A 25,522-nucleotide genomic window follows, 5' to 3' on the forward strand; every position below is an offset into this window, starting at 1 on the left:
ATGAGTTTACCATTTCTTAAATACCAAATAATAATTTATAGAATAATTGTTTCAAAAAGACAGGGGTAGCTCGCAAGATTTATCTGTAACGTAGTATTTTAAAACTCCAATTCTTAAAAATAATAAGCAAAATAGAATAATTAGACCTACACAACATCATGGAAGTAGCAAATCTACTTCAGTAGATTCTGATGCTATTGATGACTTCCTGTATTTATACACATATACTTGGCCTGCCCTTAGCGAAAAATATTTTAAGTTATTTATACTTACCCTATCAAAGCCCATAGCACAAAGGTTTTCTATTTTTTTGGTGTATTCTGGACTAGAAACTGGTGCTCCAGCATACACATGTGCCCAAAGTCGAGCTGTCTGTTTAAACATTTCTGGATTTTGTTTGTACTACACAAAAGAGAGAGGGGGGAAAAGGTGAAAGTTAAATCTCAGCAATCCAACCACACAGCAAGACAATATGGCAAACTGCAATCCATCATTCTTCCTACAATATCTTCCACAGTGTTTCATACTGATCATGCTGCTATTTTTGAAGTAAATTTAGAGGTGAGGATTACACAAAGAGAAAACCTATGCAAGCATTTGATATAATGAGTTTGTCTTCAGGTCAAATTTTGCACTATGGGTATTTGATGTGTACAACCAGGTATTGCTCTCAATTGCACCGACCCAAGCGAAGTAGCTATATTTAGCACAGCTGCTGAAAATTTATATTCAGTGTGACAGAGTACAAATTATCCCTATGTTAACATCTCCTGAACATGGTACTGTGTACTACTCTAATGCATTTCTCTAATCACTAAAAAAATATATGGTTTTACGCACTGCAAGTAGGTCTGCAGTTTTTCAGTCTGGACTAACATTCTACTACCAGACTTCTTCCTGAGAACGAAGATCTTGATCACACAGGTGACAGAAGAAGGGCTGAAAAATGGGTGAGCAAGTGCAAAAAGCAAGGAATCATGCCAGTATGTAACTATATTATTTAGACCAATCTCGTCACTAACTAGTTTTCCAAGAAACAACAGACTGGACCATATCACAGAGAATTTTTAGTGTGTGCCAAGAACTCAACTGCCAAGAAAGTGGGTCATCTGTCATAAACTGTACTCAGAAAAGTTAAATAATTTTCCCATTTTAACAACTTTGGTATGCAGTATCAAGTTTTTTGTCTTAAAAAAAAAAAAAAATCCCTCTTCCCTTAAATCATCACTTTAATAAAACAAGATATTAGCAAATATGTTTTTCAAATATTTAGGTACATTTTAAGGACAGAAACATGGCTGATTATCATTCTTAGACATTTCATTCATACATGAAAATAATAATTAGATCTATAAAGCATGTAAAATGCAGTACATTTCATTTTGCCTCTCCTACAACAACCCACACCAACTACACTGCTTTGCGTGCCTTGCCCACTTCCCTCTAATTCTGATCCACGGGTCATAATTTGTGTATTTACTATCTAGTGGCATTAATGGCACTAAAACAAACATGGGAGGCAATCTATTGTTGGAAATAAATCACTGTTATAAATACAGTGGTCTGTAATAAATTTCTTTTGGTGTAATGACTAAAAAAGAGGAAGGATTAAGGTAAACACCAGTAGCATACTGAAGTACTATTTTCTTCTGCTCTTAAGTGGTCTTCCCCCAATTAATTTTTTTAAAATATTTTTGAGAACACTGCCAAGCCTAAAAAGCAACTAGCTTTCTAGTCCAAAGGATTAGTCGTAATTGCATTTTACTCAGAACTAGGTTTCAGTGCTCTATTAATAGAATTCCTTTACTTGGGTATCTGTAAATAATCCTGAATTTTCTCACTGAATTGAGAAAAGCCTAAAGCCAACTTTTGCTGATGTTTTGGTATCAGGAATCTGAGGCAGCTCATGTTGCTGTACTGAAAAAAAAACAGCAACCAGAGCAACTAGCACACCAGACAGCTGGTGTCTGAAAATACTGCTCTTACTCAAACAGGAGCTCTCCCTGGGATTCAGCTCAAGAGCTTGTACAACACTGCCATTTACCTGGATGACACACAGTTTAGTAAAATAGCGCAAGTGTGGAGAATAAATTCATGTCTTGGGAATTTTTGTTTTGGAAAACACAATCAAACCCTAACAAAGTAAAAGAGACCCCAACACCAAATAAACACATGAAGGAAACAGGTGTTTACCAACATATCTCTCAAAACCATTATAATCACTTCCTACTTACACATGCCTGTAACTCAAGGCCAAACCCCAGTATAGTTTTCATGCAGATATTTGCAGGAAACAGGGTAAACAGAATCCTCTCCACATCAGCCATGCCACAGTCCCACAGTCACACTGGACACACCCCCACAAGCACCTGAGGGGCAGCCTGGAAAATTGCTCTTTGGAATCTAGAAAGTTTCATGAAGTTTTTTGCCTGAGAAAAAACTCCTACCAGCTCAAGTGCTTCTACTGTTATGATTCCCACACAAAATTCTACCATCAGAGCCAGAACAGGAAACACTACCTTTGTGGAAAAGGATATAGTGTTTTTTTTTAATGAAGAGGGAGTGTGACAGCAAGGGCATACATCCAGAAAAAAACCAGTGCAGGGATATGCCTGGTGGCCTTTCTGGCCTTTACAACACTTCTCCCTGCGCAGAGCAATTCAGCCTGACAGAACTGTTCATGGACATTTATTCAGAGCAGCCTTACTGCAGAATCCCACAAGCAAGCCTTCTGTACTTACTGAGTAGAGTGGTAGCACACAGCTCTCATGCACCCAGCAGTGCAATGGACTACCTCTAATCTCCACGTTTCCCCCAAATCCCGACAGGTCTGAAAAATGCTTATCTATCATCCTGCACTGAGTTTTAGAGGAAGGAGTGCACACCTTGTCACCCTATCCTGGAGGGTTCTGACTTACAGAAGACACAGGTGAGATAGAAGGTTCTTCCAGCATCAACTTGCTTTGTTCTTCTTTTACTGAAATACACCCTGACTGCCAGTCAGTGGGGAAGCCAGGCTGCCTCTCTCTCTCGCCCCAGAGTAGAAAGGAGAACACACACATACTTAGGACCTTGTTCAGAATCGCCAGAGGAATGACTGTTTCTATCCTTCATCAACAATTTAAACAGAATCATGGCAGTCCAGGTATGGCCTAAGATCCCACTGACATTTATTTATTGGTATTAAAAGTTATCACTAATGTCTGAAAGGTAACAAACCTTGTTGACTACAAAATTTTACTGATAGCAATTCAACCAGTGATTAAAACAGCTATCCCCAAGTTATTACTCATAATATTTTGACATTAAACAAATACAGTGCTCAACAATATTCATATTAATCCAGAAGAGGAGCTTCATACCAAGCCAAATAGAACTAACACAACCAAGTTAAAACTCATTTTAAACCAACAGCATATTGCTTTTCTTATACTGGAAGCCTTAGATTTTAAAAGGCAAGGTATACTGGAATTCATTTTACTATGCTGTTATCTCCTGATATTTCTCACAAGGTGATAAAAATAAAGGACAAAACCTTCTGACACTGTAGAGTAACTAATACTCACTCTAGAATTCAAAAAGAGCACAAAACACTGTAGCAGCTCACATTTACTATATGCAATTTTATGATAAATTGTTTAAAATCTTTTATCTCCTGTAAGCCTTGGGACCTCACCTGACTCAGCAAAGATTACAGAAGTGTTTAAAAATCACAGTCAACTGAGTATCTTACCTGGTTTGCCACTACCGCATCTTGTGGATCATCTGGTTCTGCAGCTGCCAACAATGCTTGCAGTGATAACAACACTGTTCTTAGAGTCATTGCTGCTGCCCTGAAATTGAAAATTTAAAAAAATCCTTTACCATATCCCATGTCTGTATTCACCCTTGTGGCTGTACTACTATCATAGAAGATATGGGATCGTCTACAGATTGTAAGTCCAAGGAACATAATTTTAAACTGCTGCAGCTTATAGTTATCAAAATACTGCTTTGTATATATATTTAAATAAGGTTTTATACATGGACTTTCCTATCAACAGTGCTTTCTGAAGTTTTTGGAAAGTACCTTGACCTACACATTTCACCATGCCCACTTAATGTAATTAATTTCATCTGGGGAAAAAAAAACCGCAAAAAAACAACGCCGAAATGGCTTGTGTCATTCTCCCTCACTGCCGGTAGCAGCACCTCCTCCTGGGGCGGGGCGGGGCCGGCAGGCTGCGGATGCTCCCTCTGCCGGCACTCCTCGTGCAGGAGCAGTGACCTACATTTTAAACATGTGTAACAGGTAAGGAACTCTACACATTAGATCTCTTTGCACCAGTTTTAATATGACATTTTTCAACAAAGTTGAAGCATTTACATAGTTAATTACTACTACAATAATAAAATGGTTAGGCTAATGATGGAATGTGCTATCAAAATACTTCCCTGGCTTCCTCTCACTACGACCTGACATGACTGAAGAAACAGCCAGAAGAAACATTCTGCAGTCACAATGGTCCTGTAAAGTCACTCTTTGCCCCTGTGAAAGAACCCTGTTGAAGGTAGCACAGTTCTGGAGTTGGAACTTCTAAGGTTTTAGGTTCTTATCATTTATCCAGATCTCCAAGTGTATTTAGAATAAGACACTTCAATAATTTAGTACGGGAAAATCCAGTATGCTCAGAGAAGTCAATAAACCCTTAAAAGCAATTGTATGAAATTCTTACACACCAGAAGTATGGAAAGTTGTAACACTTACACAGTTTCATTAGATTTTAATCATAAATAAAACCTCTGATCTACCATTTCAGTTGGCGTACACTGGAAACCAAGTAAGAACCCCACAGACTCTGAGAAAGTTGAGTATTTCTGATTTGAAGAGTTAACTGAACTCTTAAATCATTGTGGCAATGGCACAGACGTTCAAACCAATACACAGATCTGTTTACTCTGCTTAAGAACTAGTAGCAAGGTAAGTAGGGAAAATGCAACATTTTAGATTTGAACAAAGTGATTATGCCACATGAATGCCAGAGCGAAGTTGTGAAACACAGACATCCAATTTCTTACAAACAAAGCTCAATTTTCAATCAAGAGAAAACAGTTTCTTTTTTTCAGAAGGTTGCAAATAAATGTAAAGAGTTTGTTAGAATAGGTGGGGAACAGTTTGACCTGATACAGTTTGATCCAGCTACAAAGGAAACAGTGTGCAAATCCCTTTCCAGGCTTAGGTTTCAGAAATTTATGTATTTTCCAGTACTGAGTCACTGTATTAAGGTACTTGAGCAGTGTGCACCAATGAACAAAGAATAGATGCTGGTAAAATGTCAGAGGTACATTTGTGGCACCCAAATATTATGTTCCTAGACGCTTACATTCACAGCTTTCTTGCTGTGTCACTAACCATTCAAACATGCCATTCTCCCCTAATTGTTTCTAATTCTAGAAGATTTTTCTCAGTAACTTATTTTTTAGCTTGATAATTATTGCTGAGCTTTCGCAGTGCAGTGTTCTACATCAAACTGCAAGTGAGAAACATCCCAAATGACAGAGATTTTAATTAGCACATAGTGTCTCATTCCAACTGCCACACTGGCTTCAAGTCCCTTAAGCTGAACTTCGTAGACTTAAATCTTAAAAAAAATCCTTATGCTTTTAAATCTGAGTTCTGAAAAATCACAAAACCATCACAACATAAAATTCTCCTCATCCAAATCTATTCCTCAGTAATTTTCTTTTCTTTACATGTACCTGATGCTATTTTGCTCTTATCATTTCCTTGGGTTTGTAATCTCTACTGGTTTATACTATCTTGAAATTAACCTATTTAATGTACACATTGATGACATAATTCACAGTCTCATCTGCTAGTATTACCGGAATGTAATAAAACATATTTACTATTCCAGCATTCAGGTGTCGTGGGACACCAAGTCATTCAGGCCTTACTATGCTCAAATGGATTTAATAATTTTTATTTTTATGCAGTGAATTTCAGGTACTATAGTATCTACCACACCCACTATAAAATCTAAAGTCTTTTTTCCCAGTTAAGTAATTTTATTATGTTAGTTACTGTAGTTTTAAAGACAGACTTCCCATGAAATATCTATCAACAATAACTAATGTTATAGTTATTTTCTCCAAATAAAAGCTGTTCTGCCCTTTCCTTTGCAGAAATCCTTCTACTTTAGATACATCTGAAAATGTAGACAAGATGACATAAAAAGGATTGCAGCCTCTTGTGCCACTTTTACATGCAATTTACTTCCACTTCCACTGTACCTTCTAGGAGTATAAAATACACTTTGGGGAGCAGGGGGCATCACTAAGAACCAAAGGTGCCATGGACACCAGCTGTCTCCAGCTGTCTCTGCCTTTCAGGACTGCCAGGTCCCTTCAATCCCTGTTCATCTGTTATATTTGTAGATTTTTATACAAAGCATACTGGCACTTCTCACAGTCCAATTTCAAAATAACAATAAAAAGCAACAACTTATCCATTTAGATATACAGATGACTGTATGATCAGAGAATTTAAACTCTGAAATCGTAAGTTTCAGACAAGATTGGTTTAGCTACATTTGTAAAAAGTCTTAAAAATGTAGCTTACAAATATTTTCAAGTCTCGTATCTCAAAACGGCTTTCCCATCTCATGCATCATAACACAGTTTTTATTGGACATAAACATTGAAAGAAGTATCCTTAAATCATAAAAGAAAATCCATTACAGCTTCAATTGCTGTAAAAGAAGAAATTAAAAGTTTGTGATTAATGGTAAAGAAAAACTGACATATTTTGTGTAACTATCATACAACCATCTAAAATCTTCTACATTTAGAACACCAATTAGCTTTCCTGATCAAAGAAAGTAAAAAAAGCTTATTATTTTCTACAATAGCTTAGTCGAATTTTTCAGATATATATTAAGATTCACAGAAGAAACTGAAGGGACAGCTAAAAATAGATTCTGATTTCCCATGAACTTAAAAGCTCTTCTTTTTTCACTTCTCCCAAAGAAGTGTTACCTTCTTTTGGGAGAACACAGTGAATGGAAATGACTGCCTAGAATTGTATTTACAGATACCAGTAGGGCAGGACCTGTTCCTCATCAGCAAAAAGCAAAAACAGTTCCGATCATCAATTCTGAAAGAAAATCTATACTGATAGTCCCACAAAGCTAAAAATCCCAACACACACACACAAACACACACATCCCCTCCCCTACATCTTCACAAGCTAGAGAAGAATGTCCAGGGGAAGAAAAAAAAAATAAGCAAGCTGTATTTTCCTTAAAACAAATTTCCAGTGCAAAGATACAGGTCTTCTGAATTTTCCAACGTACCTTGAAGGTTTATTGATCCAGAATAGAACCCTGAAAAAATTAGGTATTTCCAACTCTTCTTACATTTGAAGTTTACTTCCAGGTGTGGGTGGATTTATGCGCAACAGCTCATGGAGTTCAAGCAATTCTCTTTGGTAACTCAAGTGAGCTTCATGGCTGCGTTTTACATTTGTTCTCTCCTCCTTGCCAAAGGCAAGGTTTTGTATCACTCCTGACAGACTTCTGTCTGATCTGTTCTTAACCAAAGCCTTAGAAGGCTCTTGGAAAATTTACTTCAGTTTTTCACCATGCTTGATATTCTGCACACTGAGATGGCTTCCCCATCTTTCACTGTACATTGTTTTTGCTTAGACCATTATTCTTGCGTACTTCACTCTGGATTTTTCCTATGGTTCCCATCTTTCTTGTACAACAACTCTCTAAGCGGGTACACTACTTCAATGAAAGCCTGACCAATCACCAGGAACAAGCAGCCAGCTTGTAGAATGAATTTTAAAGGTAAAATTTCCTATTTGCCTTTGTCCCATGACATTACTGGATCCTGTTTGCTCCTAAAGCTTACAATAACCCTTGACTCCCACTCCCATCCCAAAATGTTGCTTAGCTATCATGCAAGCTTGCAGGTTTGCCATCTGCAAAACGGGAGTAGGCCACTATCATGCACCAGTGAGCTGCAGAGAGCTCCCTACAGGGGCACTGTCCCCTCAGAGAACTTGAAACTAAAAGCTTCCACTCTGGACATCCAAACCAAAAGCTTGGCTTTCTATTGGCATTGCATTTGCTAAACCACAAGGAAAATCTGGATTGAAACAGAACAAAGAGAGCTGATATACATTTTGTTCACTTACACATTTTTCCTCTTTTTTTAGATAATATCTTAGGGCATTTCCATTAAAAAAGAGCACCCCTAGTTTGGGTGACTATAGTGTTAACATTAAAAGGCACAGCAAGCCAGCTGTACCCAGCATGCCCGAGGAAAGAAATCTCTTACCTTCTGATGGGCTGAGAGAGTCCTAAGAGGATTACAAAACACTGCCAGGTTTTATTTTTCTTCTTCAGTTTTAAAGGCGAACTAATTCTCCATTTAGGAAGTTTTTACTTATGTTCTTTACATTCTTCTCTAGGAAACAATCTCTTTCATTATTCCAAGAGGTAACCCAGCAGAATGCCGGGAACAGCTGCAGCCAGCAGATTGCTACTCTACTCTGTCAACCAAACATGGCTACAGGAACATTTTTTTCCAAATAATCTGCAATATTTGTTCCATTTGTGAAATAAATAAGCTTGTTAATCCAAGCAAAAATCTCTGGCACCTTGTTCCAATGGCTTATGGAATCTGGAAGGAAATTAATAAGGCCTTTGAGTAGAAGGCTGTTGCATATTTACAGGACAAATACAAGACCAGGCACGCATCAGAGAAAATTTTTTAAAAAGCATAATAGAATAGCTTTCACACAGCACAGAGGGGAAAGCCTGCTTGCTGAAGGGTTCCCTCAAACCATGTTAATATTCTCTGCAATTTTCTCAAAGCTTTAAGAAGCTTCAGTGCTCCTCAAACACCCTGAACAAAATCCAGCAGTTCTGGGTGCCCAGGAAGATGATTACAAGCTGGCTGCTGCTTATTTATCTATTAAAATTGTATTATCTCTTATAATGATTTCTGCATCCCAACTAAAACTGAAGCATGAATCCTCCAGTAGAGTCACTACAACAAAAAATTATTTATTACTGACTGTCAAAACCACAAAAGCCAAGAGATTTTTTGTAGCCATATACGCAGCCACAACACATTCACTTAATAATCTCTGCTCAAGGGATTTATGCGGAACAGCTTTCAAGTAATTTAGTTCTCAGGTTTCAATGAACTGTGTTAGATACATTGTATATTTAAAATTAAAACCTTGAGACCAAGTACTGGCCTGGAAGATAAATACAGGCCATAGTAAGCGAAACCACATAACGAAAATTATGTCAGATAAGCATAAACAGTATTCCTTTTACAAAATCATACCCCTATTTTAATTCTACCAGCAAACAGTTGCTGCTTTGCAAACAAACTGGCATAACAGGTACTTAAAAATCTAAACATGAAGAAAATCCACAGCTGCAAAGAATTTCAGCATCAAGCATGCAATGTGGAGAAAGAATTGCATTAAACTCATCAAAAATAACTTATAGACATTACTTTGCAAACTGATAAAACCTCCTGCCAATATGCAGAGTATCATCTCAACTATACTCATTAGAACAGAAAATCATTATCAGAGGATGGGAGAGTAGGGAAGAGACTTTTTAAAACTATACAAACTATTAAATTCTTTTAATAGTATTAGTCTCTACCATCTATAAACGAGTATTTTATCCGCTTATTAATTCTTTCAGAAATCCTGCTAAGGCCCATAGGCCAAACTTCTCCAGTCCTTTAATTCTCAAACCTCACTGAAAAAGATAGGCAGTGAAATTTGAGACTTATATTAAAACACAGCAACAAGAGGAGCATTGAAAGCCAGTGAAGTGGCACTTCAAAAACAGATCTTGTTGCTAAAAGATTTGACAAGAGGCATTGTGGAACTAAATATATTTTCTAGAATACTTCTACAGGTGTATTTCAGAATTGCATTTGTCCAATTCACCTTTGAATGCTTGATAAAACAATGTAAAGATTAAATTATTAATCAGGGGGGTGTATTGCTTATTTTTTGTTTCTTTTCTAATGAAGCTATTTTGTTCAAACCACTTTTCAACCTAGACATGCAGAAAACTTAAATATGGTGGTGTGTGGTGGTACATCCTCCCCCTGGCTCCCTCCTTAGGCCAGCTGTGCTCTCAGGAATGCTTGTTAGGTCTCGGCCTGGATTAATGGCATCTGGACAGTTAGGTTCCCTTCAGTTTATCAAAAACACCATCTGCTCCCAGAACTTCTGGTGTCTCACAAGCCCCTGTTTTCCAATAAATAGCCTTGAGACTTCTTCCTTGTGTCTGAACAACAGACCAAGTGGAATAGTACTTTTGTTGTTGGACTTTTCAAAGAATATTCCAGTAACTACCAACTCATCCTTGTGGCCAGGATGGAAATTTACTGATGATTTAAGATAGTCATCCTGTGACCCTATCTATGAACAGTGGTACTGAGACCCTTTGAGCTCTCCTGGACCACAGCAGGCTGTGACCAGCATTTCCTTGAATAGGATGACTCTCAGATCCAGCAAACTCTCAAGTTAGTGAGACTCTGAGCATTGTGATGGAAAGCCTATGAAGCCTGGGCTAATACCCTCACCATTCCTGAAAGCTTAATCCTTTGCCCACTGAGAAGATCCAAAGGCTTCTGCAAGTATTTCACTGAACTCAAGAGTAATTTTTCTCGAGTGTAACTTTGTACATATTTCTTTTTGTCTGTGTGCACACATATTATGAATGATGCCACTTCAGATTTAACCTGGTCTAGTGGAAAGTGTCCCTTTCCATGGCAGGGAGGTTGGAACTAGATGATCTTTAGGGTCTCTTCCAACCCAAACCATTCTATGATTCTATGATGTAGGCATTTCTTAATTAACTAAAGCTGCATATATTGAAGAACAATAAACAACTTGTTTCAACAATATTAACCATTCATATTGCTTAGTGAGTTTTAGGAAGCTACTCAGGAAAAAAGCAGTCTTATCTATCACAATACAGAAATGCTTCAAAGTACGCAACAGAGGCAGCTGTAAGTCTGTTCTTATCAAAGGATCAGAGGCTTTGATAAGCACTTGAACAATGCTCAAGTGATTTTCATTTACCATTCTATGATTTGAAAAGAAACAAAAATTACAAATAGCACCACTAGAAAATGAAGGGATCACACTACATTAAGAATCATCTGAAGAGGGATTAATAGTATATAGGAAATCTCCCCCTGTCACCACCAGGTTCTGTGAAATTCTCTCCTTAGTGCTTCCAAATGAAGACAGTGTTTCAAAGGAAGACTTTAAAACTATACAACTGGAATAATACTGGTGCTTCTTGTGTGAGCTGGTTTAAATATACAGAAGTCAAATTCTTGGTCCAATACTCCTATTTCATATACATCCTGGCAAAGGAAGACATGAATGTTTGAGGATTTTTTATCAAGCAGAAATAACAGAAATAAGACACAGATCAAATTATCTGTGCTAGACATAACTCAAAGATTACAAGAACACAGGTCAACTCTTCTCTCCTGTCCTTCCTTCTCAAATATCAAAGGTTTAGACTAAAAACCCCAAAAGTACATAAATTAAGTAGAAGCTCAAGACTTTTTTAGGTCTTTGTTGCCTTTTGATACTCACTGACAACCTCATGGCAATTCACTAACCTGCTTCAGAGCGTGACCTCTCAGGAGACTGTACTTGGACAGTGTCTTGGGGTGACTTTATGATGTGTATCCTTATCACTGCTCTATGCCCAGAAAATCAATCCTGTGCCTTTCTGTGCCTTTAAACTGAATCTGATGGAGTTCTCTTTAACTAAAATCCAAGCTGTGCTACACCATGACAGACAGTTAAAGAGTCATTAATCTCCAATAAAACTGGAGGGTGGTATGAATACTTAAGAGGCAGGTACAAAAGTGCACTGGCTTTACTGATAAGAAAAACCATACCAGGTACCATGGCATGCATATTGGAAGATTCTATTGCCTGAAAGAACATCAAGTGTTCTCAGATGGTAAGAAAAAATATGCCATTCCAGAAGTTAGACAAGAACTTATCATCATTATCATTTCATTTCAGTAATTTACACTATCGCGTGCCAGATGATTTCTATAATCTTGTACATCTGCAAAAGATTAATACACTCGATGTGTCACCTGCAAGACTCCAGCATTCTCCTCTAAAGTTTCTCTTTCAAACCCAACTGACGTCTGCTTGGCCAACAGCACTCTTAACAAAGTTGTTGACGTTACAAGTATTTGAAGTTTGTATGATTAGATACTGGTATGATCTGCTGGGCAATTACAGTCCTATTCTTTTGGGGCAGACATGGAGGAAAATAACCATCTGTATTAGGTATCACATCTATCATACAACTGTTACACACAATCTTCAAACCACATGAAATCAATTACTTTGAAAAACGAAATGAACAATGAGTGCAGCTGTTAGTTTGGACACAAGTCTATTCCACAGATTTTCACTATTAAAACTTCTGCAGTAACATTAACTGATCAAAGGAAGCAATAGGTAGTATTTGTTAACAGTAAAGAACTAAAATAAAAAATTAACTTATGCAAAAACACCCAAAATGTCAACAATGAAATGTTCATCCTAGTGCAAAAATTTTTGGAAGAGCTCTCTGTGTATATAATATGTACTTAGTACTTTCCAAAATGATCACCCAAGCATTTCATTTGCATATTTGCACCTCAGAATACTATACCAAAATGTGTGCTTTAAGGACATCTCAAATTATAAGCACAAGGTTAAAAGCAAGGTGAGCTGTTGTCTCCTATCCAGGACACCAGTATACTTGATTTTGCACATTCAAACCCACATGGAATCTTACCATTGATCTTTCAGAATATCCAAACAAATGGCCCCAGTGACTGAGCTAATATTAGGATGCCATATTTTGGTGATAAACCGCACCTAAAAAACAAGACAGTTTTTAAAAACAAAAACAGCAATTAAAACCAGTATACTAAGTAAACATTTTAAATCCACCATTTTAAATAATATTATGAAGAAATACTAATTTAGAAAATGTAATACTAAAAATGGAAGTAAGATGTGATACTGCTTATTTCAGGAGGCTTGAAGTTTGTAAGGCTGTTTGTTAGAGCCTTGCCTTACTCAGAACAGGCAACTGCCTATTCCAGCTCCCCAAACTCATCCCTAACTGCTTTTTCACATGTCATGTGTTTACATCCCTGCATGACACAAAGCTAGTTAGAAATATCCTCCAGCAGTACAAGTGTTTTGACAAGTAGATGGTCAAATACAGACCTAAAACTTCCAACATTATTAAAAGTGGGCTTTCTAGCTTTCACAAAGTTAAACAAAGTCCTGAACTCTTAACATAGGAATTGGATATCACTCACTGTTGAGCTAAATGGTTGGCTACAGAAGCATTACAAAAATTTCTGTGCTGGATGCTACTACTTCTACAGCCATTCTGTCTCACTACCCCATATACAGAAAGCTGTTCACCAACCCAAAACTTAACTAGATTACTATTATTTATCTTTGCTATTGAAAGGATCTAGTCCCAGCATTCACTCATTGATCATGTCCATATTTCACACTAAAGTGTATGCACACTCACAAAGCATTACTAATTTCAGGTTTTGGTGGTTTGGGTTTCCCAGGTTTTTTTAGACACTGAGGAAGGTAAAAGCAGCATTTTCTCTTAAAGGTCTTGGAGACCAAAGCTGTCCTCAGAAAGGACATACATGCCTTTGGAAATTCCCCCTTCATTTTCTTCAAACCCCTGATTTCAGATTGCACCTTAACTGCTTTCTAGTGATTTTGACCTGTCTGTTTCTCATCTCCTCCTCACCCCAAACTCCTGAAAAACATTTTAGGTATAGCACAGATCTTTCAACTTTTGCCCCTGACCTGCAAGCAAATCAGTGAAGAGAACACATCATCTGTCAGGCATCACAGCAAAAGACTGTACATACAGGGCTAAAATCCTGGTGTCTAAACAGGCAAGACCAGAACAGTTCTGCTTTCCTGGACAAAAATAAGCTATCATGTCAGCTGAGGCACTTATTAACTACCTCAACTCTATAAATCACTTGGAAAATGTAAAAAGCAATGTAAATACTAGATAATTTCTCACAGTGAATGACTGCTAACAATGGCTGTCAAAGCACATACTGAACAAGCTAAAGAAATCTTTCAGATGAAAGGCAGGGCCCAACACAAGCAAAAGAGCTTCCAATTCAAGACTCCAGAACAAGCAGTACTATGCTACAGTGCACTGAGTTTCTAACAGCTGCCTATGAACTCCGGAAATGAAGACCACTAAGCCCTAAAGCAGCAACTAAATCATGGTATACAGACCCATCTTTCAGTGTCTGCAACCTGCTTCAGCTCTCCTTTTTTTAGCTCCCACCAGAACACGTGCAGATTAAAGAACTGAGACCAACAGACATTTCATTAAGATTTTCTGAGTCTTTTGCTCCAACCTCAAGGAAGTAATTCAAAGAGCCTATGAGCTACTGGCACCTCTCTCTTCCTCCTCTTCCCCAGTTACGTATCAGGGTGAAAATAATAAGGATCTAGGACATGTTCTTGGTTCAAAGACATCTTTCAGACAAACAGAAAACCAATCAAGAAGTTGAGTCAGACAACTGAGGTGTCTACTGATTCATAAGCCACCGAAGAGTGGACTAAATCAGGGCACAGGAATGTACAGCTGCCACTGCACATGACTAGGGAGAACATTATTCAGAGTGGAATCTCAAATCTGAAGTTCTAGAAAGATGCAGTAAAGTTAAAAGGTCAATAAGTTGTGAAAAACATATGAGTGACTTTACCACAGCCATCTCCTATCCGTGTGCATGTTATCTAGTCCTTCAACAGAGTTGCAGTAAGACTTCTATTTCTCTGTTGTTTCTTCGAGACACACTGTACATGCCACTGTTTAATTATGACTAGAAAGTTGGTAGGTTAGATTCAAGAACTTTAAGTATACTTACAGAGTTCAAGAAATTAAAAGAACCAATAACTACCTATTATGACATTTCTTCAACAATGCTGACAGGGAGGGAAGACAGCTGTACTCTCTACAACATTTAAAACTACGTGAAAACTGTATTTATCTGGTCAAAACGATATTACATTAGGGTCATTAATAATACACAAGCTTCTCTCCAGGATTTGCCAGTTTGTACTTTTAGGAACAATCAGAGTATACTTCTGACTGGATACAGCTTTGCATCCTGCTTTATTTCTACCTAAAGATAATAGTTCCAATCCTTGTCTAGAAGAGAACTAAAAAAAAAAATAAATAAGAAGAGACTACACATGCGAACAAGGAAATAAGAATACTCAAACCCAACTTGTTAGCCAAACTGTATTTTCCAAAAATATGCATTTGCAGTACCTTAGGAGGATTAAATGGATATGTTTCTGGGATTTTTATCTCTAGCTGATACCTTCCACCTGTAAAAGACAAGAACAAGTTGGAAATTAAACCAGAAGAAAATTAGTCAAGTTTAGTCTTTCATGACACTAAAGCTTACACATCTAGATGGACAGATTTTCAAGTAATTCAAATTTACTCAGAAATATTAGTTAGGGGATACATTTAGATTTCATCTATTTCATAAATAAATGCATATAAAGTCAGTTAGTAAAGCTGTGTTTGCTTATGCAAATCAATATCTATACTTCTTAGGTATATTTAATGTGTACATTCTCATTCCCAATCTTATAATTTCCGTGCTTTATTTTAGTAAAATATACCAAAATATGAACCAAACATCTCCCAACAGATGAAAAAAGAGGCCACAGGAATATTCAGGCTGAACATAGGATATTACATTATTTTGACTTTTTTCTGATACCTCATGACAAATTTTCTTCAAATTACACAATTTAAATTACCTGTTATTTTATTTTAAACTTTCTGGAATTCAAATATATTCAAGTAACTCTTTAAGAAAAGCTCCCAGACTTTGGGAATAAAACAATAAAGGAGGCACCAGTGTAACTTTTATTATGTTCTACATTACTCCCTCAAGTAGTTACTTCCGTTCCAATTCTGCAAACAATTGACACACCAGTACCATTAATATAATATGAAGGACCAGAGCATACAATAAAGGATAATATGAGCTTGGCAGACAGAACCCCTCCTACTGCCCAGTTTTAAACATTTCTCAGGTTTATCTGTTTGTCACAGTATCATTCTCTATCCTATTTCCATTATAGTTCTGTTAACATTCAAGTTCACTACCAATACTTTTGTCTTCTGGAGCAATCTCAAACTATCTCTGCCTGCCCAGTGAAGGCCATTTGCCAGGCAGCAGTTCAATGACAAAAAGAACAGGGTATAAAAAAACATATGCACCAAATTAGACATTTAGTTTTTATAAAAGCTGAAAGCATTTATCCTCACTTGCAATTTTTTTCTTCAACCTGCTGCTCTTCTTTCAGAAACCTTTTCCCTCTGTCAGCATACTGTGTTACAATTTATACATTTTCTTGAATCAAAGCTGAAGTATTTGCAATCTATTTTCTTCGAGATTTCCAGAGCAATTTACTCTGCAAATCAGGCTACACAAAAACAACTCTCAAGTAGTTACAATACTGGCACCAAGATGCACAGGGGAAAAAAGCCTCAAAGCAATCCTCTCCGCAGTTACAGTATGTGGCATCTCTTTATCTGTGCCAAAAAGCACATTAGTAGCTACTAAGAGCTCTCACTTTTGAAATGTAATTCAGTCTAATACACTCCACCTGAAACTATTTAGTATCAGTTTGATATTTTACACTATTGTCTACAGCTGGTTTTTTCTCACTTAACAGTAATTTGAGAAGTTTTAACAGAAAATACTATATAAGAAAGGCAAATAAATCCAAAATTATAATAGTCAATGTCTATATTGATTGCTTGTCTACTTACAGGACAGTAAAGGAGAAAGAGTTTAGAAGACACATACACCAATAAGAGACCTTAAAGAAGTTTCTTTCTCCTTTTCTCTAAATTGAAGCATAATTCAGCAACTGTTTTTAAGAAACGAAACAGCTACACTGTGCCTGGATTACAAAAATTAATCAGTCCTTCTATGATTTTACTGCCACACCATTTTGTAAGGTAATATGAAATGTATGCTTAGGTATTACCATTTCTTCTGCTTACCACAAACTATTACAGTCTTCTGCCTAGCAGAATATTCAGCCAGCAATATTTTTCACCAGAGACTGATGAGCTGGTAGTATTATTTATATAGTATTGTTTCACACTGAAGTTTGCGGTTAAAAATATAGGCTTAAAGAGGTAACCTAAACAAATCTGTAATTTTCTTAATACTACATTTAAAATGCAAATGACTAATATATTGACTTCTGCATACGAACATTTCTGCAATTTTTTAAAGAGTATGCATATGTATGGCTTTTTTGTAGCTATTTAATGCTTGAAACCGAATTAAACAGTAATGGCAGAATACTCCTTCTGTAGTCCTACTGGAACAGGTCTCACAAGATTTAGAGCAATTTTTAGCTATTTCCCTTGAAGAAATACCCTATTATAAATTTTGGAGTTACTGTGGCTCACATGCAAGCTTGGATTGAAATTAACACCAGTATTAAACAGGCTTTAAAAAAAAAAAAAAATCCAAACCCACAAAACCCCAACCTATCTACTGAGAAGCTCTTGAATCAAGTAAAACCCAGCAGCCATTATCGAGTGTCTCAAAGGTCCTCTCTCCAAACACGTTTTAACATGGGGTGTAAACGCATTTCAATTAAAGTTGTGTCTTGCAATATTCTGATAATTGATCAGTATGAGTTGACACTCATAGAGAAAAATAAAGAAGAAATATAAGAAAGAATAAGAAAAATAAAAGCTGTAAATTTTGCCAATAGACAGCATTCTCCCTCTCAGTCATTCTTAACTTATGTTCCAACATCACCTATAAAAAATTTTGCAGCAGCAGTTTGGTTTCAGATACCTCACCAGCTATGGTCAACAACTGTTCTTTCACTTCCCAATGATTCTAGAATTCCCTCATGTATCACAGGGACTGTCTCACCAGAACTACTGCATTAGTAAGTTCTTCTTCATAAATCACTACTTGCTGTGTCACTGTTCAGATTACAGATGACAAAACATCAGTCAGTAATTATGCAGCATGCATTACTGCAATAGTCATAAAATGCAGACAACACACAATGGCATGCCCTTCATAATTACGTAAGGGAATAAATGCATATAACTATATAACAGAAATATTAACATTCCAAAGCAAATTATTAAAATGTCAGGAAACACCAGAAATTGGGCTGGCAGTAACTCTCATTTTGCTCCTCAATGCATATGCCTTCTAGATTAAAGTAAACATACAATCACATTACTCTTCCATGAGATCCCTGCCATAATCACAATAAAAAATAAGCTTAGCCCCCCCAAAAGGGGTATTTACTATATCCTCATAATTAAATGTACTCAAAGGTATGTAAGTATGCATGCATTTCACATCAACAAATTCTGCACTAAACATATTGCTGTTTTTCACTAGCAGGATATGCTGAGTATGTGAGCAAACACTGCCCAGCTTTTGAAATTCTTGTCTACCTGAAGCATTTAGCAACACACAGAACCCAGTTCTGCAGACGACATTTCAATCTTTTTTTACCCTCTTCATAACCTGCTGTACAGCTTTTAACTTTTGTGACACATACATCTTTAATTTCAAATAATTCTCCAAAAAAGGCCTATTTTATAAGCTGAGTTAATAATGACCTTGAGGGGGAAAAATGTCAAGACCTCAAAAACCAACTCACTCAAGGAGGTTAAATTCTCTCTGGATGGAAAACAAACACCAAAACCAGCACCCTCCTACCACCATTCAGATGTTTCCCAGTATCCAATTTCTTACGTATAGATGTTAAATTATTACAATACTAAGTCTTGGTTTTACAAGACAAACCATACTATCGCACAGTAACAATTATACTAAATTCTAAATAGAATTATTCACTTCCAAATAGATCACTAGCACAAGTCTGTATTTCAGGTGGAGTAGTTCTCCTTTTAAATTGAAGGCACATATTACAACCAGAATAAATTGTTTCCAGACATTATCTTTTGTCAACTGTATATCAGCAGCTGATGAGATGCAGTCACATGGGGGAAGAGAGGAAGAGGGGAAAACCACCATTATTTACTAGACTGTTGAGGAACTCTGGAAATAAAGTTCTGCAGGGCAGCACCCCTACCATTACAGCCACTTCTGTTTTCTACTTGCTTTCTTCCAGACTCATTTCCCCTCTTGTCAGCTTCTGACATCTACCCCTGCCCAATATTCTTCCATGTCAACCAATGTTGGCTATTTCCTCTTTTTTTTTTTCTGTCTTGGGCCCCAAAGGTAGAGGAGTGGAGACTCTCCCTGCTCTCAAGTCCAGTGCTGCTGCACCAGCCTCTAGTCCAGAAAAGCAAATCACAAGGGATGTCCTCCATTAGGGAAGATGTGACAACCAGATTTTCACATGTAATGCTTTCATTGTGCATATACTTCTATATCTACAAAACAACTTTCAGATATTTTCCCTACCTGATGAGAATTTATTTTTTCAAAATAATGACAAATGGCAATGTGTCCAGTCTCAGGGGAATACTGAAGTCCCACTCTTAGCTCAAAGGCACAGAGCAACTAGAGCAACTGAAAAACTTGCAAAACTGTTTCATATTCCAACAAAACAATTTATTTGCCTGTAACACTCCTTGATACTTTTTTTATTGAAAGTACAAATTCAAATCAAAGTAGATATCTGGCATGGGAAATTTGAGTAAAACAACAATTTAAAGCTATCCAAAAACTCTAAAAATTAAATTAAAAATCCTTACTTACCATGAAAGAACTTTAAAGAGAAGTGTGTCTGCCAGTTCCACATACACTGTACACAAACAAAGTTTACAACTACCAGCACTACTGAGTAATTTTGTATCTCTGAAGAAGCATGCTATATTAGCCTCTGTTAAAGCTTCTTTATCAAAGTTACTTTGCTTTTACCAGACTGTAAGAGATGCATAATTACTGATACCAACTTCAATAAACTAGAAAGTCAGTAAGGTGTAATTTTTGAAGAGAGCTAAAGATACGAAGTTCTACTAGAGAGTCCCCCACGTCAGTATAAATTAAGTATTGGGACACATGGATGCCCAAGATTAATCCCAAATTTAACTTGCAATAGCATCTCTGCTTGAGATAGGAGAAATGCAACGTTTATGAATGATCACCACTCTAGATCACAGAAATACATGTACAGTGTGAAGCTCAGTTTCTTGATGCTTAATGGTTAAGGAGCTTAAACTGTTGAGACAGTAAACAAACAACTACAAGTCAGAATTATACCAATTAAACCACACAGCTTATATTTCTAAATTAATCTTGATATGGAACAGTCTACCTTACTGTAGAACAGATCTCTTCAGGCAACACAGAAGCTGACCTGAAATAGTTTTTTAAGTTTAAAATCTGTATTTTAAAAAAAAAAAAAATCAGACCATTTTAAAACATATACGTCTACATTTTATACTGTAATTATTTTTGCAAACAAAGCATCTCAAGACATATGACTTGAAGTGTACAGTGATTGCATTCACAAAAACTTTACTTGCCTTCATATGGTGTGTCCGGAGGTCCTGCTATTTCTCCTCTTAATTCTGTAAAATTCTCATCTACAAGATCTACTTTAATTTGATTTTTGCTCGTCTTAAAAATAAACAGAGAAACAAAGAATCATAAGTAAGCATTTGACATACAAATTTCCCCCAAAATATGTTGTTTTAAATTTTTAGAACAGTACTTTAAAGTAAGTAAGCATTTAAAAATACAGTAGCCTGAAGTTAATAGCTACCTTCCAGTTGAAATTTTACTTCACTAAAAATAGACTACTTGTGAACAATTAGAAACTTCAATATTATTTATACTATCACTAGAATATGCAAAGCAATCCAGCAACGTGTATCTATAATTGTACTTCTAAGTTGACTATATTTTAAAAGGACCATGATCTTTCAAATTAGCTATTAATTCTACATGTCTTAAACTATAAAATTAAATTGACCAAATTACACATTAGTTCTTTTCATATTTAGACCAGTTTATTTAAAAATAGACACGTTTGTCACTTTCAATGGAATACAGAAAGACTTCCCCAAATGGAGTAGTATTTTAAACATTACAATGATCTAAACAGGATATTGTAGTTTTAATATCACGTATATATTTAATATTTAGGCATAAGATACAATTTACTTATACAGTTGAATTTCATTGTCACCTCCTCAACATTTTCACACCCCGTATCAACTTCCCTACAAAATAAAAACACTGTACTTTGATACTGGAGAAAACATATGTTTTCCAGAAACAGATTCTCAGAAGTGTTCAGCCAGAGCTACTCATTCCACTGAATTTGCTTTCCAGGTCCAGAGAGCAGTGTTAGTGAAAGTCCTATAAATCTCCCAGCTGTTCACTTTTATTGGGGGGTCACAAAGCCAAATCTCCTTTTAGAAAGATGTACCATCAAGTTTTTCGAGTTAAGTAATCACAGGTTTTTCCATTCTGCTACCTCTGCATACGGTGCTCACTGACTGCAATACAGATTTCTTGATTCCTGTGTTATTTTTTGCAAGAACTCTTAGCAACTTCCCTTTTAAAATTGTTCCAACTAGTTATATACAGCTGTGCTTCTTTTCACCCTCAGAGTAAATGTGGTTGCTGGAAGCTATTAGAGAAGGGTTAAGTCATATGAAGCTGATGGGTGCCATCAACTGGTTCTTGAATCCATCAGTGATGTGAACCATTAAGGACACAGAATTCTGACTGGACAACAGCTGGGAAATCACCTGTTTCTTTCCTCCAAGTGTTCTACAGAATCAATCCCTCCAGACAAAGAGTGCTCTTCTGACCAGAGACGCTCAGAGATATAAAGAAAAATCAAACATTAGGTAAAAGTTTCACCATGTAAAAATCCTAATTCACTAAATTAATCCAATGCTGAACTGGGAGCTTTTAACATCTGTAGTTACATACATTTGTCTTTAGAACTTGAAATCCCTTCAACCCACACAAATGAGGCAGCACCTGCAGCTCTCCACAACAGCCAGGCACTGTAAAAAAATTCCTCTCTGAATTCAAACTTGATCTTACATGACATATCTTCTTGCAAGCTTTCCAACATGCCTTTTAATTTTTTTGCTCTCACACTTCCAACTGGCAACTTGTTCCAACACCTCACAGTTTTTAAAAGCTTTCCGAAGTACAATTAGGTAAAGTTACAATCTATTTATGCACACTTGTGACAGCTTTGTTTCCCAGCTTCAACAAGTTTTTAATATATCTAGCATTTATTCCCCTTGCAAAATAATATGGCATTTACACTGATTTTCCAGCCTTAATTTTGCTCTAAACAAGTTGAAATTCTAATCTCAGCATACTGATGCTTTTAAAAAAAATTCTCTATGTCCCATGATCACCTAACCAGCCCTGCATAAACAAATTTAGATGATGTCCTAGAATCTGTGCCACAAGCACTCTGTTGCACTCACTGAAGATACATCACAACTAAGATACATCACATCTAAGAAAGATGAAATCTGTCTTTTTCATGGCAGCATGACAGGAGGCTCAGATTAAGAGACAAGAGTCCCAGCAAGGATTCCTGCAGAAGTTTCTGTCCTCTCCAGTGACTGCACAGTGCTTTCTCAGAGGTACTGCCCCTGTGCATGGCCTCTTTGTTCCCAAAGCAGCACACTGGTTTAACTAACCCATACAGATGAGTGACCGTAACTATCTGTGCAGGTACTGCAGTCACTCGGACGTCAGCTGAGCTTCTCCTGCTCTCCCTCTGCCAACATCACCAGGCAAGCTCCACCTTGGCAGGAGGAGTTCTCGTTCTTTGCAGATAACTTAATTTAGAGGGCTGTGGTAATAGCAAATGGGATGAATTTCAGTGATACAATCTACGGTTAATCTATGCTGCAGCTTGCTTCATTTTCTACTTAGCATTCTACATTTCTTCAGTGACCTGCACACTCTTGTAGCAGCCTGGATATTCTCCTCCATATTCAGTTTCAATTAGTACCACACTAGCTGTTTTTCACAACAAATCCTTCCCAACTCCATAAATTTGTTAAAAAGCAATCAAACACAGCCTATCACTAAGATAGCTTCTTTCAAGAGTCAGTGATCCTGGTTCCCCCCTCCGAGATGACTGCTTTTATTACTACAGCTGTAGCTGTCTCCATGCCCTTATTTGCTTTGCCCAGAACCTCAAAGAAAAACAGAAGGTTATACTGCACTGCTTTATTGCAGGGATTAACTTAATTTTGCATTTATGCTTAAATTCTCCCATGTCCTCTATATACCAAATTAATTTTTTCTTTACATAGCTGAAGATCCTTTTTTTTATGTTATTCTGACACTTCCCAAGGTTCAGCTCAGCTCCACCTTGACAAGTATTGCTTTATCCTTCATGCCTGGAAAAACAGCACCAAAGCGATTACTAGCCAAATTAAATCTGGAGTGTTTTCCTACAATATTTCTCTTTAATGAGGATCATGTAGGATAAAATTACTTAATTTTAGCAGTTCTAACAGAATAAATCCCTGGCTTCCACCTCTACCAACAACAGTGGTCTTCAAAAGTTCTGTAATACCAATGATCTTAGCACAGAATTTATGAATCAACTTGTGATCTCAGACCCCAAGTTGATTTTCCAGAAGCAGTTCTACAAAGACCTCAATACACTTCCATACCACATCTAAAACAGCATCACCTCCTGTTGATTCAGTAACAATTCACTGGGCTAGCAATTCCTGAAATACGAGCCATGCCATTTCTTGCAGCATTTATTTCCACAGTTTCAGAGCTAAATTCTGTAACAACACAATGCCCAAAAACCCAACAGCAAAATCCTTTTCTAGAAATCTGCAAGTCCAACACTAGCAGAACTTTCCATTATCACATCCGAAAATTATTTTTATCAAGACTGACCAAAAAAACGCAAACAACAAACAAACAGAACACAAGACAGAGAGAAAGGAAATTGATGCAACCTACTACACAAAGCATGATGCCATTCCCTCTTCTTTTTTTGATTATGCATAGCCATTTTTATTTTTAAATGCATCCTTTAATTCATACTAGGGTCTAGTCAAAAGATTGTCTTTTAGACCAACTCAACTGCCAAGATTCCTTCTGCACTGCTAGAGTCATGCTTAACCAATTTTATTCTGCCTTGTGGAAACTAAACCCAAGCATAAAGATTAAACTAAAAGTATGATGCAGCCAAGTTGGGGAAGATTCATATTATGCTTTTATTCATTACTAAAAGCTTTATCTCTAAAAAGAAACCCAAATGAACCAATCCTTCATGAAGTGTCATTCTGTGAGCATCTTCCAAAGACAGGAAACTCAATCACATTTATCACAGTAACCATTGATTGATAATATTTTGACTTGTCTTCACCTGCTTCCTCTTAAAAAAAAAAAATCCAGAATTATACTGTCTAGTTTTATATTTGAGTAACTTCCTTGCAGAGGAACGCAATCCACTCCAGAAGAAAATTTGAAGAGTAACTTGTGCCACTGTGAAGACTTTAGCACACATCTTCACTTCTACTAAAATCATTTTAGAGAGCAGCTCTCGACTCTGTAATATTACTCTCAGCAGACAAGAAGCTCATCTGTTCTCTTTATCCACCGTAGTCTACAGGCCTTAATAAAGAAGGCCTGTCCAATATGAGGGCCAGTCTTGTTTCTGCAGTAAATCCAACCTTTTTCCTGAGCCTTCCGTACCACTTCCTTCTCTCTTCTTCAACCAGCCTTTAAAAACCTCTTTCATTTCTTCATGGCCTATTATCCTCTTCACTAGTCCAGTACCTCTACTCTTAAAAATCCAAAGTTTTCCTTCATATAAAATAAGCAGACAAAACCATTACATACCAACACAAAGGAGCACACTAAGACAAGTTATTAAAAACTGCATTGTTCTTCTAAATTTTATTTCTCACAAACAAAATACTATTTACTATATTTACTAAAAGCAAAAAAAAATTATATATTCAAAGTTTGATCCTGGTATAAGTCTACTTCATAATGACTGAAGTAGAGGAAATTCCTTTTTTTAGAAATAGGAATTACAAGTGCATCAGGATTTTTTTTGTTTTCTAAAAAAGCCTCCAAATTCTTCAGTTACTTTGATAAGGAGACTACCAGAGAATCAGTCTCAAGCAATCAGCATAATAATGCCTATTATCAGAGCTGGTGATGTATGGACAGATACTGGTATGTTGAACTAAAAATGCAAGAATAAGATGTTTCTAATTAATTTTTCTTTAATTACATGGCCAGCAGTCTTGACATGTGTTGAACCCTCTTGAGTAGAAACAAAAAAACACAACCAACAAACCAACCAAACCCAAATCCCAAATAAATCCCTCACATTTCCATGTCAGCCATGGCTACCAAACATTATAAACTTAATACT

The 25,522-nt window shown here is 36.7% G+C and overlaps 1 protein-coding gene across 2 annotated transcripts in view; it reads right to left on the bottom strand.

The window, feature by feature from the left end:
• The window catches only part of UBE2K (ubiquitin conjugating enzyme E2 K), a 44,602-nt gene that overhangs the window by 6,396 nt on the left and 12,684 nt on the right, over positions 1-25,522 (bottom strand). The window contains exons 2-6 of one of the 2 annotated variants that reach the window (XM_042052924.1): positions 20,646-20,739; positions 15,402-15,460; positions 12,855-12,937; positions 3,734-3,833; positions 274-402 (exon numbers count right to left, since the gene is read on the bottom strand). In XM_042052924.1, the coding sequence (XP_041908858.1) occupies positions 274-402; positions 3,734-3,833; positions 12,855-12,937; positions 15,402-15,460; positions 20,646-20,739 (465 nt within the window). The remainder of the gene's footprint in view (positions 1-273; positions 403-3,733; positions 3,834-12,854; positions 12,938-15,401; positions 15,461-20,645; positions 20,740-25,522) is intronic. The other variant, XM_042052926.1, reaches the window with a different exon arrangement.

The sequence above is a fragment of the Corvus kubaryi genome, unplaced genomic scaffold, assembly GCF_017639235.1.
Source record: "Corvus kubaryi isolate FWS band 111438036 unplaced genomic scaffold, C.kubaryi_AGA036_p1.0 split1-131, whole genome shotgun sequence".
NCBI classification, from domain to species: Eukaryota; Metazoa; Chordata; class Aves; order Passeriformes; family Corvidae; genus Corvus; species Corvus kubaryi.